This window comes from Mya arenaria, chromosome 11, assembly GCF_026914265.1.
Source record: "Mya arenaria isolate MELC-2E11 chromosome 11, ASM2691426v1".
In the NCBI taxonomy this organism is placed as follows: domain Eukaryota; kingdom Metazoa; phylum Mollusca; class Bivalvia; order Myida; family Myidae; genus Mya; species Mya arenaria.
Window position 1 is genome coordinate 59,594,905 of NC_069132.1, and position 18,400 is coordinate 59,613,304.

General features: G+C 31.9%; 1 protein-coding gene across 2 annotated transcripts; it reads left to right on the forward strand.

Moving 5' to 3' along the window:
* Window positions 1-763: 763 nt before the first annotated feature.
* On the forward strand, window positions 764-18,103 carry LOC128207482 (muscarinic acetylcholine receptor M4-like). Of its 2 annotated transcripts, none has more exons than XM_052910430.1 (2): window positions 764-868; window positions 14,858-18,103. In XM_052910430.1, exon 2 carries the CDS (start codon window positions 15,266-15,268, stop codon window positions 16,718-16,720), a length of 1,455 nt encoding a protein of 484 aa, XP_052766390.1. In that variant the 5' UTR covers window positions 764-868; window positions 14,858-15,265; the 3' UTR covers window positions 16,721-18,103. The 2 variants fall into 2 exon arrangements, with proteins under 2 accessions (XP_052766390.1, XP_052766389.1); XM_052910429.1 differs by lacking the exon at window positions 764-868 and adding an exon at window positions 9,895-10,009.
* Window positions 18,104-18,400: the final 297 nt, after the last annotated feature.

The window sequence follows — 18,400 nt, forward strand, 5'->3', positions numbered from 1 at the left end:
AGTATTTTCGGTCATGTGACCAGTGCTGGAAAAATCGATTGTTCGCCATTTGACCAGCCCGCACGTTAAGTTGTGTCGTAAATATCCGACCGCATCCGAAATACATAACGTGTACTACTGTTTTCTACGTGTGTATTTTGGCGTGAAACCACAATTTTTTGACTTTATGTTTCATATAGACAATAACCTGGCTGTTAACTTTATATTAGTCCTAGTTAAGAAACAACAAGGTACTGGGAGATGTTGGACAATTGAATACACAAATTATAATCAGGTGAAAACACCACGTTAACCATTAATCCGACTGTCAAAATCGAGTATAAATACACAACCGTAACGCCAAGGAGTTAATTGGCTACAAACAACCAATTTACATACTTCCACTGGCTATTATGTATGTTAATACAATTAATGACACTAAAACTTCAATCAATTTCTGCAAAGGAGTGTCAAGTTTAGTCAAGTTTTCTGCCAAAACCCCTATTTATTCTTTTTCTTTCAATTTTAATAAAATACTGATACTAGAATACAAGCACTAGTTTTATGTGTGTATCCTGTCCAGAGGGGGGGGGGGGGCAAAAACTGTGGTCATGAACCATTTAGCTCTCTCTGTATGTTTTAAACATTGATAATGCTAGCATACTAGTAAATGGCCAGTAAATACAAATAAGCACTATCTGAGATTTTCCTTTTTTCGATATCGGCAAAAGCGTATAACATTGCTGAGCAGCTCTGTAAAGAGCTATTGGAGTTTTAAAGTAGACGGAACTAGTATAGTTTCAGTTCGAAACAGATAGTTTAAGCTTTTCGGCCAGGGTGGTTTTACATTAAGCTGCGGTGGGAATATATTTTGGATTATTAAAATCAGGTAAAGACATTAGTAGATCTGCTATAACGATTAATTTCAAGCAATGCATTTCTGAGTAAATATTTGTCTATGAACCGTAAACACATTGGAACAACACGAAGAAATATAGGTTTGAGAAGCTTATATTACATATATAATTACATCTAAAAACTTTTAATAACATATTTGTGATAAATTTGCTACTTTTGGCAATCTATATTTAAGCAGATGTCTGATGTAGATACATCGACAATATTTTCACAAAACAGAAAATCCAAATGTGCCACGCAGTAGATTAGAATGTGTACTTCAGCTTCATCTTAAAGCGGAACAACCTGAGTTACAGGTGTATTATGATAACATATGTTTGATAAATTCGCATTTGTTAGGCAATCTATATTTAAGCAGATGTTGGTTTTTTGCAGATACATCGACATTATTTTCACTAAACTGAAAATACAAATGTGCAATGCAGTCGATTAGAATGTGTACTTTCAGCTTCAAAAACCAACCGTAGTGAACAACTCTTTCAACTTTTCTATAAAACACGTTGAAATATTCGATGACTAAATCATTCATAAAGAGGTATTTTTCACTTTGTATGAAATATAGGTGAATGCGTTAACGAGTGTAATTGTGTCTTGCTGTTGAACTACGTTTAGTTCCCGTAGTTTCAATTGTATCATTATAAATATGAAAATCCGATGAAGTTTTATTATTACTGAGTGAGTTCTTTAAGCTGAGAAGGCAATGATGTAAGTGATAGCATTGCATTCCCTTATAACAAAATAAAGCTGCTGTTACCAATAGGTTATGTTCTGGGTAACTAGATTTTAAAATTATTAATGAACAATTGACATACTTTCACTCTTTTATCTGTTTGCAGGTATAATTTACCCATTCACAGTTGTTTGCAATGATAATTATTTTAATTTCGAATGTACTTATAATGAAATTTGGAATCACATTTTTTTCGATTTGATGTTTATCAGTGTAGAACGTTATTGTGGCAAGTGCTGGAAAATCGTTTGTCTTACATGTTTTGTTCTGATTATTACTGCACAATTCTGTTTTATGAAAATACTTAAGAATGCTATAATGGTTGTGATAAAAGGTACCATAGTATACAAAAGGCTGGCGGTGTTATTTGGCTTCTTTCGTTGTATGTGTTTCAAACAGTTCCAATGATAACATTATTGAAGAAGGGATTTACTAACAAATCGAATGAGCTGCTATTGGCCTGTTTTCGTTAGCGAAAAAAGAGATGTGCATTACTGAGCAGCTAACAAATGCAAAAATTGCAAATAAAAGCACTATTGAAAGTGTCGCTAGTCATGCAGCCAACAATTTAGCATATTGTATTAAGCATCAATATCATCTCTAAATGTAAGTTTGAATGCTTGAAAATCAAACATACTTTGACAAATATGCTATAGCTAACCAAATACTCAGTGAATCTGCTAAAGTAATGGAAAACAAATCATACGTTTCCCTCTCAAATGACATACTGTACTTTTACCTGTCACGCCTTTAATTTTCGATTCATGCTCTAAGCACGATTCTTAATCTTCTCTCATCTACCAGAATCTTGCCGTTGATCGTATTTTTCAGATAAAAGAAGGTTGAATTAGATCAACGATTTGAATAAACAACAGATTTCCACTTAAGCAATTACAACACTTATCTTTTTGATGGTACACGCATGTCAATCTAAATCATTTTAGTTTACAAGTTATAATGGTTTACGAGATGATTACCAGTACTGAACACGCGAACATATCGTTCAACTTGCTAAAATCTATGTTATGATTTAGTGAAATTGTTTCATATGGCTTGACTGAGAATAATACCGTTGTTAAAAATAATAATGATACTACAACTACTTCTACCACTACCACTACCACTTCTTCTACTACTACTACTACTTCTACTACTACTACTACTACTACAACACCACTACCACTACTACTACTACTACTACTACTACTACTACTACTACTACTACTACTACTACTACTACTACTACTACTACTACTACTACTACTACTACTACTACTACTACTAATAATAATAATAATAATAATAATAATAATAATGATAATAATAATAATAATAATAATAATAATAATAATAATAATAATAATAATAATAATAATAAGTTCGATTCGTTTAAGCATATGCCTCTTGTCAGATTGGTTTCCCCCTCTATTATCTAAGATGTTTTCAATAAAATGAAAATTGTTTTATAATTGTACTGACACAAAATCTGTAAGAACACATCAAATTAAGAATATCCTCGCGAATTTATCCAAATTTATGTTGTCTCAGAATTACATAATTTCATTAAGGATAGTGTAGAATCCCTGGTAATTTCAAATCGAGAATCTGTGTGTAATCAAACTCCCATTCTTGAATATTGATAGATGAAAAGTCAACAAGAAAGATCTTGGAATAGATAAATTACTTTACGAAGCAACATTGCTTTTGTGTAAATATGTATTCATTCTAATGAATGCAAACTATTTAAATATTGCTTTATTGATTAAATTTGTTTCTCTTGAACGAAGAAGGTAATTTGAAAATGATGCTAACCCGGCTGAAGTCGAACCAGTTTTTAAGTGTATTTTTAATGATTAAATGTCATTGAGTTTCCTACTAATGCTACTTATCAATACATTATGCAACCTTTTTAAGAAAAATATGAAATATATAAAGCCTAATAATAATTTACAAATGAAAACAGTGATGTATTGGTATAAATGAGTGATGTGTGGCGTGTGGTCCATTTAATAGAGACTTGGTTTCGGAATGAAACGTTGCGCTTTATTGTGATGCACTTTAAATGGCAAGAACACACTCTCTATAAATAGGGTTTCTAAAGTCCTATGAACAGATAACCCATTTTAACTATAAGTTTTTATTTAAACTGCAGACAAACCCGTAAATTATAACGGTCTTATTTTATCCTAAGTAATTGGCTTACTTCCTTAAACATTTACTTCAGTACGTCATACGTCACTTTTAAACCTCTAAGTGTGTCCTTTTCACGTAATTATTACCATTGTACAATCATGCTGTCAATTGCCTGTTTTTCCTGCGGGATGTTGACAAGTGTTTGTTCCCTCGCAGGCGCAGGATGTAGAAGATCAATCGACGGTGTTTATCAATAAATCTTTGTTTTTTCGACTTGAAACAGTCATCGGGATTTGGCGAGCGCCTTAGATCTATCTCGTTTTTGATAAAAACATTGACAGTATGAAAGTTGTATTACTTTCACCATTTTACCCCTGACACTGGCTTAAGTCTAAGACCTATTAAATTATTTCTTTGAATATCGAAACGGTTGTAATTTTTTACTTTATCGTTTTATTTTTTATTTAAACTGAACTTGATTCCCAGGACATAACTAGGACATTGCTTTGGTTAAATCTAATATGAAGACCAGGTATGTCAAGTTGATAGAATTGAAAGCAAGAAAGGTGTTTCAAATAATATTCAAGTACTCGAAAATACCGGTATGTATTAACGATTATCATAATCAGACCCAAGAGTCACTTTGAGTCATATTCATCGAACATTTCACTTTTTAGCATATGTCAGGTCTATTATTTAAGTATAAACTTGACTTCACTAACATAAGTAACCTAGAATAAAATATGCAATATATTCATCAACAAGTATTCAAATCAAATTTGCATATTTTGTTTGTAGTTTCTATTGATATACATATTCATATATGCATGTTTGTATTTATCAATATATCGTACTGTATTCGGCGACATGGGACAAGAAACCTCTTAATAAATACATACTCTGTTCTCGGGTTCCCCAGTTAATAATGTTAACCCAATTACTTGTATAACAGTGCATCCAGTTTGAATAAAAGTTTGTTGAAAATAAACTTGGGTGATTCTAGCAACAACAAATGTAAGATTTGGCGTATATAGGCACACTTTCGGTTTTTATGGAAACTTAAAATGAGATAATTTATGTAAAAAATGCATACAACGGTTTTCATGCAGCATTTTAACCCACAAATATTTTAACGTCGTCAGTATAAATGAGTCCTTCCGCGGAAAAAGTAACGTTTTCATTCCTGTGAGGCTTCATACCCAATATGATGGAGAATTAATTGCGTTGTATAAATATTTAAGGAAAACCAAATTTCAGTTGTTAAAACTGTTTTTAACTTTATACCAATCTAAAAAAACAGCAGTACACGTTTTCGCAAACAACGCAAGAATTCATAGCAAAATAAATGAAGGTGGATCGAGTAGCTATTTATCATTTAAATGTCCGGATTTCACTCAATAGATCATTCTTAAAATCTAAAAAAACTCAAAAGCAATGGTTCAATTTGCATCAAGCAAACATTCTGGGATATGTTAACTTTAAAAGTAACGAATAAGGTGGCAAGAACGTCTGGAATTGTGCAACACAATTTTGATATAATCATGCATACTTATAATGGTTATTTCTCTGCAGTCCCAAGCGAAATGTAACATATAACTCATAACAACTGATATAAAGTTATACTAAGCGGCTATTTATTGTTTTAAAATCGGCTTTGTTCAGAATAAAATTATACGAATCTTGTCTTTTATAGTTATGTATTATAGCAGTTTCTTAGGAAGTTTCATGAATATACAGAGCGTGTCACTTATGACCATTGCATACAGAAGACAGGTATGCAGCCAATCAAAAATGTTAGATATCCTTTTTTCCAAAACACATCCAGTACATATAGTGACTTTAAAAACGTAGCAGTACTAACTAATTATCATTTTTGTATTTTGTTTAGTAAGAGAAATTTTGTTTCTAGCCATAACAATTTTAACAACATCAAAACACATGTCAATTAACCTCCGTTAAAGGATCATACACGTTTGACTCTGAATCAATTTTGGCAAAGCCAGAATGTTTATATAAAACCGAATTATAGCAACTCTACTGAAGATAATGCATTTTTAAAGACTCATAGCAAAAGAAATAACAGTATCTCAAGTAGTCATTGATCATTTTTATAGCTGATGGTTTCACAATATATGGGTCTGATCTTTTATATAATTGTATTACAGCAATTCCCCGGGGAGAGCTTGGATATCACGGAGCAACGTGCAGATCATTGCACTCAACAGAAAAAAGATACGGGGAATAGTTAATTTAGGCACAACTGTAGCATTTCATTTAGAACGTTGTAAGTGTACTTTTTGTAAATAAACTCCATTCCATTTGGCAAATTGAAACGGCGAACTCATCACGTAATGATCCGAAATGAATTGCTATTATTGTGTGAGCGTTTTTACGATACACTTTATTAAGTCATTTATATATGTGTAATATACACTAGAATGGACCTTGATTATACAAACAGACAATTCGTAATAACCAACTTAAATCAGACATTAATGCCTACGATGTTTAACGGTTCTTAAACTTGACCTATCCTTTGTTTTTAAAACGTTTTTAGTACCATTCTTAAATAATTGAACATAGGCACTTTGGTTCTGTAAGGGAGCGGACAATGCCAATGATTGATTTCACATTATAAAAATCGAAGCAGTACTATTTAAAAAAAAACAAATTTAATATAAACTTGTAAACAGGATTACCGTGAAATATTTGGTTTCTGTGCTTGCATTAAATTGTATTATTTTAATTCATAGTAGCTTCATATTGTAAATTACCTTGCTTGTTATTTTAGGGCGAGAAACGTGTTCTAGGGCTGGATTCTAGTTAAGTGGCCAATATTTATACGAAACACAACAGAAAATGTACAGTAGTTGAAAGTTTAAGAACAAATAAAGTACAAAATATTTTAAGTTTATCGGTTGATGTGCAAGTAATAATTAATACAGTAAAATCGCTAATTCAAAATCTACAATTTAAATGACATAATGACAATTATGTCTATGAATACATTATGCGATCATGTGGAGGAACATTAAACGGCTAAATTATAAAAACAGTGGTCCGGATTTAATGAGATGTGGAACGCACTGAACGGCCATATCAACAACTTTTCTGATAATATTTTGTTCTATTTTAGCCTAGTTTCTTTATAATAACTGTGTAATGTAAAAGCGTACTTTAAAGAGGTTTTGGTATTGTAACAGATAAAACACTTTTTAATTTTAAAATTAGTTATCATATTTTGTTTATTTATTTTTTTTATTAATTTTCAGCTGACCTGTAAGTACAAAAAATGATACCAGTAGCAATTTAAAGAATGTTGCTTATCATTGACTGGATAAATAAAATACTTAATGCTACAAAAACGATGAACATATACGAGCGTATATTACTTCTGGACACATTGAATAAGTCAATTGGTCTCTTTTATTATACGCTGGGCGCTTTAAAGATTTCATCCTAAAAAGAGTTTGGATCACGCCTCAGCTACTTACTTTATGTTGGACGGTTTAAACTTGTTACCAAAGACTTTTTATTATCTCTTGGCTAATTTAAAGTGGTGAATTTTTAAACAGTTACAATCTGCATTATCATTGTATTAATATATTTTAACAATTTATTTAGAAAAAAATATATGAAAATCTCCATCTCCATATGGACACATCGACATTTACAAAAAACACAATACATAAGAACAACGCAGACTATTTGAATGTTGTACTTTTAACACCACTTTAAAAGAGACAATTGATAAGACAATATCTCTCTGATAGTTCCATCTATATTAGGAACACTGGTATAACATATATGCAACTAATCAAAGCACCGCAGTAAAAGTCCCTCTATCATATCAGATTTCCGCTCGTTTGGTGAGTAATGAATAGTTAAAATGAATAAAATATTTTTAAAATATACAACAATTGATCCGAGAAGCTGAATTAATACGGTAAAATCTCAAATTCAAAATATGCAATGTAAATAACAGTTTCGCAATTATGTTTTTATAAATATTTGATGTGATCATGTGGAGGAACGAAAACCGTGTACATATTGAAAACAGCGATCTCGGTTGTTTGCGATTTGAAACACACTGAGCTTTTGTGATATTTTAATTTCGTTTTATTTCAGCCGTTGTTTCTTTGTTCTGTATGTTTAAAGTTTATTCGTACATGGAAGCTTTTGTATTGTTACAGGCTACATTATTCTCAATTCAAATTATAAGTATTAATTAGATGTCTCAATGTGGAATAATAATTTGTTTGTAAAATATTATGGATTTTATGGCATTACTAGCACATACCTGTTTGCTATCAAGCAAAACATTAAGTGTACTTGTTTTAAATATAAAACAATCTTGCTTTACATTATTATAAGGACACTTTGTAACAAAAATGTAAATGACTTGTGGAAACGTTTGCTAGGCGATCTAATAAAATAAATGTTATCCATACAAGAGTTCGAAGAATCCAATGGCTTAGATACACTGTATATTTTGGACTGAGCTATAAAACACGTATAAGAATCCATTTAAAAAAATGATTCTATGAGTGGTGAATCATATAACAGAGACAATCGTCAGTAAAATTGTATTGATACATTTTACCAAATTACAGAATAAAGGCAAACTATGAATTAACTCAAACTGATCTATTTATGTAAGAATGTGTTGGTCTGATGTATGATCGACACTATTTACAATTAATAAGAATAGCATATATTTCACAATTCGGTTGTAATGTTGTTAAAACATATTCCCGATTACAATGTATACACCTGTTTCTATTTATTCGATGTAGGCTTGTTACAATTCAAATACGCTATGTAGCACGCTTAAGCATTGTATAACGAAAATGTTCACAGAGTAGTCATTGACCCCTTGTAGCAAATATTAATAAACATGTCACCAAGTGTAACTTTGCTTGGTTGTAAGACTACGTAAAGGTTAATTTAGTTTCTATTGTTTGATTATAATTATGAAAGCCCGTTTTGAAGTCATTGTTATTAAGTGAGTACCTCACATCAATGAGACAAGTAATATAATTGCAATTCTTTAAATGTACGAACTAATCATTTGAATACAGTCGAAAGACTCTGATTAATCTTCAAAACCATTATCTTTCAATGAAAATGGTTTGTTTATACTTTCGCAGGCCTTTGTGTGAATAAAACTGTATAGTTGCTGTTGTCAAATGAAAATAAAAGTTTTCTTTCTAGGTAACAACCGGATAGTAAATTGATTAGTGGCCAATGTGCATACCTTTTATTCTTCCATCTGATTGGAGATATAACCTACAAATCCACAGTTGTTTGAAATATGAAATATTATTCTGAATATACAATTAATTCAAATAGAACACTTTGATATTCAACATTGTTTTATAATTAAATACATCAAATTTTTGTGCGTTCCTCCGAGTCTTTTCGGTCATGTGATCAGTGCTGTAAAAATCGTTCGCCATATTACCGACCCGCACATGACGTAGTGTCGTATATATCCGACCGCATCGGAAACACATACAATGTTTTCTACTTATGTATTTTTCTGGTTGTGTCAGTACAATAATGCTTTTACAAGTATACAATAGAATGGATGTTAACTTTATGTCAGTCCAAGTAAAAAAAACACAAGGTATCTGCAGCTATAGGACAATATAAGACACAAAATATAATCAGGAGAAAACACTACGTTGACCATTGACCCGACTTCGATAATCGAGTATATATACATAACCGTAGCGCCAAGAAGTTAATCGGCTACAAACACTCAATGTTCATACTTCCACAAGCTAATATGTTACAAATAATAACACTAAAACTATCAAATGCTGCAATATAGTGTCAAATTAAGTCAAGTTCACTGCCAAAACCCCCATTTTTTTCTTCAATTTTAATAAAAAACTGATACTAGAAGATAAACACCCTTTTTCCTGTGTGTATCCTGTCCACCGGGGACAGAAAACTGTGGTCATGAAGCATTTAACTATCATTGTCTGTTTTATTTTTTAAAGAGTGTTCATGGTAGCATTCTAGTAAATGGTCAGTCAATACAAATGATCAAACTCTACAAGCTTCCTATTTTCGTTATCGGTAAAAGTGTTAGGCACAGCTGAGCAGCTTTGTAGAGAGCTATTGGAGTTTGGAGTAGACGGAACTAGTAGTTACAGTTCGAAACAGATAGTTTAAGCTATACGGCCAGTGTGGTTTTACATTAAGCTGTGGCGGGAATATATTTTGGATTAATAACATCAGGTAAAGACATTAGTAGGTCTGCTATAACAATTGATTTCGTTAAATGCGTTTCTGAGTAAATATTTGTCTATGAACCGTAAAATGTTGGAACAACAGAAGGAAATATAGGTTTCAAAAGCTTATATTACATATAGGATTACATCTAAAAGTTTTTGATTACATATGTGTGATACATTCGCTACTGTTAGGCAAACTATATTCAAACAAATTTTGGTCGTATGTATATATATCGACACTAAACAAAAAATCAAAATGTGCCTCTCAGTCGATGAGAATGTGTACTTTCAGCTTTTTATTACAACACACTGAAATACTTGTTATTTTTCAACCACTCTATAAAAAACTTTTAAATATTTTACGAGTAAATCGTTCATAAAGAGGTATTTTTCATTTTGTAGCAAATATAGGCGAATGCCTTAACAAATGTATTTGTGTCTGGCTGTTGAACTACGTTTCGTTCCATTAGTTTCAATTGTATCACTATAAATATGAAAATCCGCTGGGCTTTTATTATTTCTGAGTGAGTGCATGCAATGAAGCCAGTTATAGCATTGCATTTCCTTATGATAAAATATAGCTGATATTTTCAATGATAAATGATAAAATCTATGAAATGGGTAAATGGAATTTAAAATTATTAATGGACAATAATGACATACTTTTACTCTTTCATCTTTTGGGAGATACAATTTGTTCGCGTTGTAACTGTACAATTCTGTTTTACAAAAATGCTTATTAATACGTCAATGTTAGTGATAAACAATATCATAGTCAACAAAAGGGAGACGGTGTTATTTAGCGTCTTCCATTGTATGTGTTTCAAGCAGTTTCAATGATAACATTATTGAAAAACGGATTCACTAAAACACAAATAAGCTAGCATTTAACTGTTTTTGTTAGCGACAAATAGATGAGTTACTGAACTATTGGAAATTGTAGTTCACGATATGAACAGGATTTTTAATAGAAGGTTTTATTAGGATTTGTCGTTTAGTAAACTGTTTATGGCAAAAGATACAGTGGATAATTATTGGTTTAATTTTATATGTTGAATATCATCAAATGGTGTGAAATTTGCCGAAGAAGCAGAAATAAAAGTGGCACTAGTCAAACAGCCATAATTTAGTTGTTTGTATTAAGCATCAATATCACCTCTAAATGTAAGTTTGATTGCTTTCAAATCAAACATACTCTGACAAATATGTCCATAACTAATAAAATACTTGAGAATGAATCTGCTAAAATAATGGAAAACAAATCATACGATTCCATCTCAAAGGGCGCACTGTACTTTACCTGTCGTGGCTTTGATTTTCGTTTCATGCTCTATCATTTATAAAAGCACGATTATTAATCTACCCTCATCTACCAGAATCTTGGCGTTACCCGTCTCATGCAGATAAAGGTAGGCTGAATTACATTAACAATTTGAACAAACAACAAATTTCCACATTCGCAATAACGATACTTATCTTTTTGATGGTACACTCATGTCAATTTCAAAACATTTTAGTCCATCACTTGTAATAATTAACGAGATGCTCACTAATACTGAACACGCGAAAATATCGTTGGAAAAATCTGTGTAATTATTTAGTCCAAATGCTTTATATGGCTTGATTGCGAAAAATATCGTTGATAAAAACTATTAATACTACTACTACTGCTACTGCTACTGCTGCTGCTACTACTACAACTGCTGCTGCTACTACCATTACCCACACCACCACCACCACCACCACCACCACAACCACTACTACTACTTCTGCTACTACTACTACTATTTCTAATTCTACTAACAATAATTATGATTCGTTAAAGCATATGCTTCATGTCTGAAGCATTTCCCCTCTAATACCAGAAGCTAAGAGGCTTTCAATACAATGAAAGTTGTTTCTAATTGCACTGATACAAAATCAGTAAAAACACATCAAATTAAGAATTTCATCGTGAATTCATCAAAATTAAAATTTTCGAAGAATTACATAATTAAATTAAGGATAGAATAGTCTGTTATGTTGAAACCAAGAATCTGTGTTTAATCCAACTCGCATACTGGAATATTAATAGCTGGAAAGCAAACAAGAACGATTTTGCAATAGATAAATTACGCAAGGAAATAACTGTGCTTCTATGTAAATATGTATTTATTCTAATGAATGCAAACTATTTGAATATTGCATTATTGATTAAACTCGTTTCTCTTACTCGAAGAGGTCAATTTGAAAATGATGCTAAACCGGCTGAGGTCAAGCAGTTATTAATGTATTTTCCTGTTTTGAGGATATGAACATTTATGATTAAATGTCATTGAGTTTCGTACTAAAACTACTTATCAATACATTACACAACCTTCTCAACAAATCTTTTTGTGTATCTTATATAAGAATATGAAATATATAAAGCCTAATTATAGTTTACAAATGCAAACAGATGTGTATTTGAATAAATGAATGATGTGTGTCGTGTAGTCCATTTACTAGAGACGTGGACCACGAAGGAAATTATTCTTGTAGATATTTTTACAATCATTAAAACTAAATGTTTCTTAATAGCTTTACAATAATAGATACAATACAATATAACTTCTGCGATTTTTCCTGCATTTAAGCTGGTCAATTGTTGAAGCATTATCATAGCCGTGGTGTAATTTGTCATCAGAAAGTCGTCGTGCAAAGTATATTCCTTGGCCATAACTGGAAGAAATTTAAGAAAAGATAAAAATGAAACGTTGCGCTTTATTGTGATGCCCTTTAAATGGCAAGAACTCACTCTCGTACGTCAATGGCTTTAAAGTATACACTTTTGACGAAATCAGCTAATGCGAAGACAACGCAATATTACCTTTTCAAACATTCGATCGACTCAAAAAAGATACACATGATTGTATTCTCGGATGTTAAAATATTTATAATCTGAACCATAGCACTGACATTTTCCTTTTCTGAGGTTTGTCACGTTTATAATACTTACGTGAAAAACTTCAGAAACAAGCTCAGTAGCCAAAAGTTTAAAAATAAACCCTATTTAATGGCACAGGGTAAACGCCAAAGACATAGAACACAAAAACAAAAAATCACAAAAAACAACAACATGGAACAACAGCACAAAACTCCACAAACAGCACAGTGCATTTGTACTATATAAAAAAAACACAACTAGATATGTTGATCAAGGATTGTTCGGTACCGCCTTGGAACGGTCTAAAAGACTACTTGAGTTTATTTAAAATGGTGATTTGTGGTACATGTGATTATACTTGAATAATGAACTGGAACCGTAGTCATTTAAGCATCTAAGTGAAAAAAATGTTGATTTAAAGAAAAAAAACTATTATTTACACAGAAACTGTTAATAAAGTAAAGAAATAGATAATATTAATAAAGACATATACATACATTCAATGAAAATAAACAGTAAGTTGAACATTTTTACTACGAGTTTTTAAGAATACGGCATTGGGCTAATAATCACGAAAATACTAAAGTTAAATCGCAGTTTGACCCTTAGTACCCAGAAGATCACATTCTATTGCGTCAAAACAAGGCATTATTTTGCATCAGATCTAGAATACTAAGGTATAAATAGGGTTTCTTAGGTTCTATGATAAGTTCGTCCATTTAATCTATATTTTAGTTTGTATTTGAAACTGTAGATAAACACGTAAATCAGCAGACCAAACGATATGATTACAATAAACGTTTTACATTATTTGGTCATATCAATTTCGATATTTCCATGACATAACGTAACTGCGACATTTACTCGCAATAGGATGCCAATAAAACGACGGTCTGATATTTTTCCTAGGTAATTGACTTAAATTTACATAAGTCAGTACGCCATACATCAATTCTAAACAAAACCTCTAAGTGTGTCCTTTGCACGTACTTATTTCCATTGTACAATCATGTTGACCATTGCCTTTTTCCTCGCGGGATGTTGACATTTGCTTATTCGACGGTGTTTACTGATCATGGCTTATCACGTCGTAATCATTTTGTAAAACAGAAAATAATTCTTAAAGAAGTAAAGACAATTTGGTTTTGGGAAATAGTAGATCACAATGCGACAATGGCACTCTTTAAAATGGTTGGTTAATGGATTTGTTTCTGAAATAAGTTTGCATAGCGACTATTTAGAGTGTCAACAGATAAACTTGATAGCTGTAACACATTAAAAAACGAAAACAAAAGGAGACCGGGGCATAAATCATTAATGCACATTATTCTATTTTGGTCTCTAGTTGTAGAAAAAGAGTGGGACACAGGTTGATTGATATGAACTTTTTTTAAACATTACATCCTTTATTACTGTGATTTAAAAAAATATTCATTTTTATATTATATGTTGTTGTATGTTTTCTTCATTGTCAATGATTTATTTGTTGGCATAAATTAATTGGTTCAAAAGTTGCAAATTATTTTATATTTATAATAAACAGCCACATAAGTAGCATTCTATACATTTGACATTGTCGGTACATATGTGTTTCATTCTCATGAATATTAATAATTCTCTCACTGTTTAAACCCCCCCCCCCAGATTTTCGGATATTCAAATTTCTTATTGATATTTGGACATTTTGAGTGAGTTTTTGAACAATATGTTATGTTTAAACGGATATCACCCATTTGTCTTTATTAAGCCTGGTTTTAAAGTATTTCAGGTCTGCAATACAAACCTTAGGAAATAGTTCGCTAATCTTTGTGACACGATAACTGCTAAAAGTACAGCCTGTATTATATTTACTTTATACTACGATGTTCCACCTGTTATATCTTACCAATAAAAGTCTTTCAGAAAGCGTACTTAAACATTTAATCCCGTGTGTATTATATTTTTCAGGTAAAGGGTCTCGTCATAATAAACTATTACTTTCGTTCAACGAATTGGCAGTAAGAGGAATTTTGATGGAATCGTAATACGAACATTTGCATGGAGCTTAATTAACACGTTATAGTAAAAGAAATGCTGGCAACGTCTTTGAAGAACGTCATTTTCATATATTAACAAGATAAATATAGTTAACTTTCTAGACTAAATGAGTTGTTGTGAGAATAATAAAGACTTGGAAAAGTTAAAAAGAAACACTTGCAAATGGAAGGACTCTTTTGAATAGTGATTTACAAACTAACCACTGTGAATGAGGAAACCATTTCATAATAAAAAAGAAAAAAATATGACACGCTTTAATTAAACAACACTTCAAACGATAGATACTTTATATCAATGTCGCTCATTATTGCGCCATAAATGAGTGCTAACATGAATGGGAAAACAACAGCAATAGCCCACTTTGTGGCTTTGAATGATACGCTAAAAAACAGATCTCTTGAAATTGATGAAACGGCCTTAACTGAATCAATGAACCTACAACAGTTTCAGTTCCAACTTCCGGCTATAATATACACTATCATATTGATGGTCATTGGAACTCCAGGGAATATCATAGTCTTATATGTGTATTTCTTTAAATGGAGGAAAAGCACATCACGAATGTTTATCCTATTTCTAACATCTCTGGATTTGTTTAATTGTGTTACTACTCTCCCAATGGAAATATTTATTATGCGATACTCGGTAATGTTAGACAGACCCTGGCTGTGTAAGATATCCAGATTTTCAACCTACACAATGAATAGTTCATCTGCAGCAATTTTGGTAGCGATTGCCGTTGATAGGTACCGGCGAATTTGTAGACCACACGGTCCACAATTCAGTGCGAAGGCTTCGAAGTACATCAGCATTTGCTGTATTGTACTCGCATTGTGTTTGACATGGCCATCATTACTGTTTTATGGCACGCGTAGTGTAAAATTAGAAAATGTCGAAGGAAAGTCTTGTTTATTGGAAAATAAATTCGATGAGTCCGTTTATCCTCACGTTTTCTTCGTCTTAATGATGGCAAGCACAGTCATTATTTTTACGACATTGTCTGTGCTATACTACTTCGTTGGCATTCAAGTTTGTAGACATAGGAGGATGAGAATGAAGAGAAAACGGGAACAAAAAGCTGCTCAAAACTTGATGATACGTGAGCCTACCGACAGTAAAGACGACACCTTGTTGCAAGATTCAGACTCAAAAGGCGAAATTAAGAACACGACGGAGAAGACAGAAAATAGGGAGAATGAAAATAATAAAAATGTATACTCAATCGAACACCGAACACAAAATCACATTGAACTATTGCCTCTACCTGTAGGAACAACAAAAAACGATCTGTCGATAGTAACTTTAGACGAAAGCACGGTTAATAGTGACGGTAAACATACCGTTAGATCGACTCCAGACGTGCAACGAAAATCTAAAAGTGGTCAGGAAGGACAACGACACAATAAAAATGGAGTTTCCAAGACGAACGGGATCATGCGAGACTCTCTTTGCAAATCGAACGGCTCCCAGTGCATTCATATAAGGGTCCACATTGGCCGGTCGACTTTAATGCTGTTTCTGATCACTTTAGCGTACATTGCTAGTTTCTTACCGTTCTACGTTATAGCTATCATACGCCAAACTGACAGTACTTTTGTATCAAATATGAACAATGCTGGCTATATGGCTTACCATGTGTGTCTGAGGTCTTACTTGTTGTCTAGTGCGATTAATCCAATAATATACTCTTTCTGTAATTCTCAATTTAGGACATTCTGTTTTAATATGATAAAGAAACATAAACGTCTTAGCAGTAGAAAAAGCTTGTTATAACACTTGGTCTACTTTTCTGTAAGAAATCCTTGCTTGACTAAAAGCGATTATGCCATTTCTTTCTTATTATAAAGACGATATGCAGCCCGCGAGTGACGTAAATCCACACTTGCCTTCAAATACATTTGTTTTATTAGGCACTTGTCAACTTGTTTACAATATCTTATGCATTATGATTCTAAACGAAAAATTAAAAAAAAAAAGGTAAGTATTGCGAAATCCTTTAGTGAGTATACTGATTATTGGTCCGTCAAAATAACTGGTTTCTCAACCATTTCGATTTCAAATTTTATGTCCAGCAGTAAAATTTCTGCTGGTGTTTTGCTTGCATTTTATTGTCAAACGCCAATTTTGAAAGTTTAAAAAATTAAAACAGCTCAATTTTTGTTGTAAGTGTTGTGCATGTTGATGTGTATCTATAGATTATGAAAATAAATTGCAAGAAACAATGCATATTTCTTCAAAATTTAACGAGGCTCTTTATTATCAATTTGACGAATGCGTTTTTCCGTGTAGTTTTTATGGTATCTTTTATGAACAGGAGCAAGGCCAATAAATCAATTAACCTCACAAGAGAAATTATCACGTAAGAGGCTTTTTTAAAATTTATCTATGAAACTCCGCTGGTATGATGCATACCGGGAAGGTTTTGAACGTAGATATCAGCTGTGAGGAGCTTTACTGTACACATTTTAAACATTGCAATTGAGAAACCACTTTGTTCAAGGAATATTTTCTCAGTGTTGTTTGTTCATATCTATTGAGTTGACTGCTTCAGTTAAAACTCCAGATAGGATAGAACATAGCTGCCAAAATCTTTTTTAAGACGCCTAATACACACGAAACGAAACAGACAATGTCATAAGACAACATTCACACAACGAGAGACAGAATGCTACAATACAGCAATCACTTAACGCTTAACGAGAAAATCAAGGCAAAATATACGACACTCATTCAACTAAACAAGCAATAGAATAAGACAATATACAGACAACGAGATTACCAACGTCACAAGACAACATACACTTATACACAAATAATGTCAATATTTATATATTTCACATATTACAATAACGTTATAAGTACATGAAGGAATTACCGCTATGAAAAGGCAAGTGTGAAACATGTTTGCCATGCTTATCTTCAAATCAGTGAATTATTATAACTTTAATGAATTATGATATTATTATCAATATATGTTATAATATATGCACTGAAATCAGAACAGTAAATAAATGTACATATCCATGATAATATATTTGCTTTTCAAGTTTTTATCTAATTATAACTTTCTTAAGCAGATAACGATAATCCATATCTTGTTTAAACACTGTTATATGAGGGATTACTCTGTAAAAAGCAACCATTTTTAAGTAATATTTGATCCTATATACACAGTTTTCTTTTCCATTGATGTGCGATTAAAAGAAATATTGAATAAAATACTTTAAAAATATACAACGATTGATATGCAAGTCTTTATTATTACAAAGAATACGAAAATTCAAAATCTGCAATTTATATGACAGTATCGCTATCATATTTCTATATATAAAAATGTGATCATGTGGAGTAACAATTAGCGTGGAAATAATGAAAAAGTGGTCCAGATTCATGAGATGTGAACGGCACTGAACGGCCATATCGACCGCGTTTGTTATAATTTATTTTGTGTTA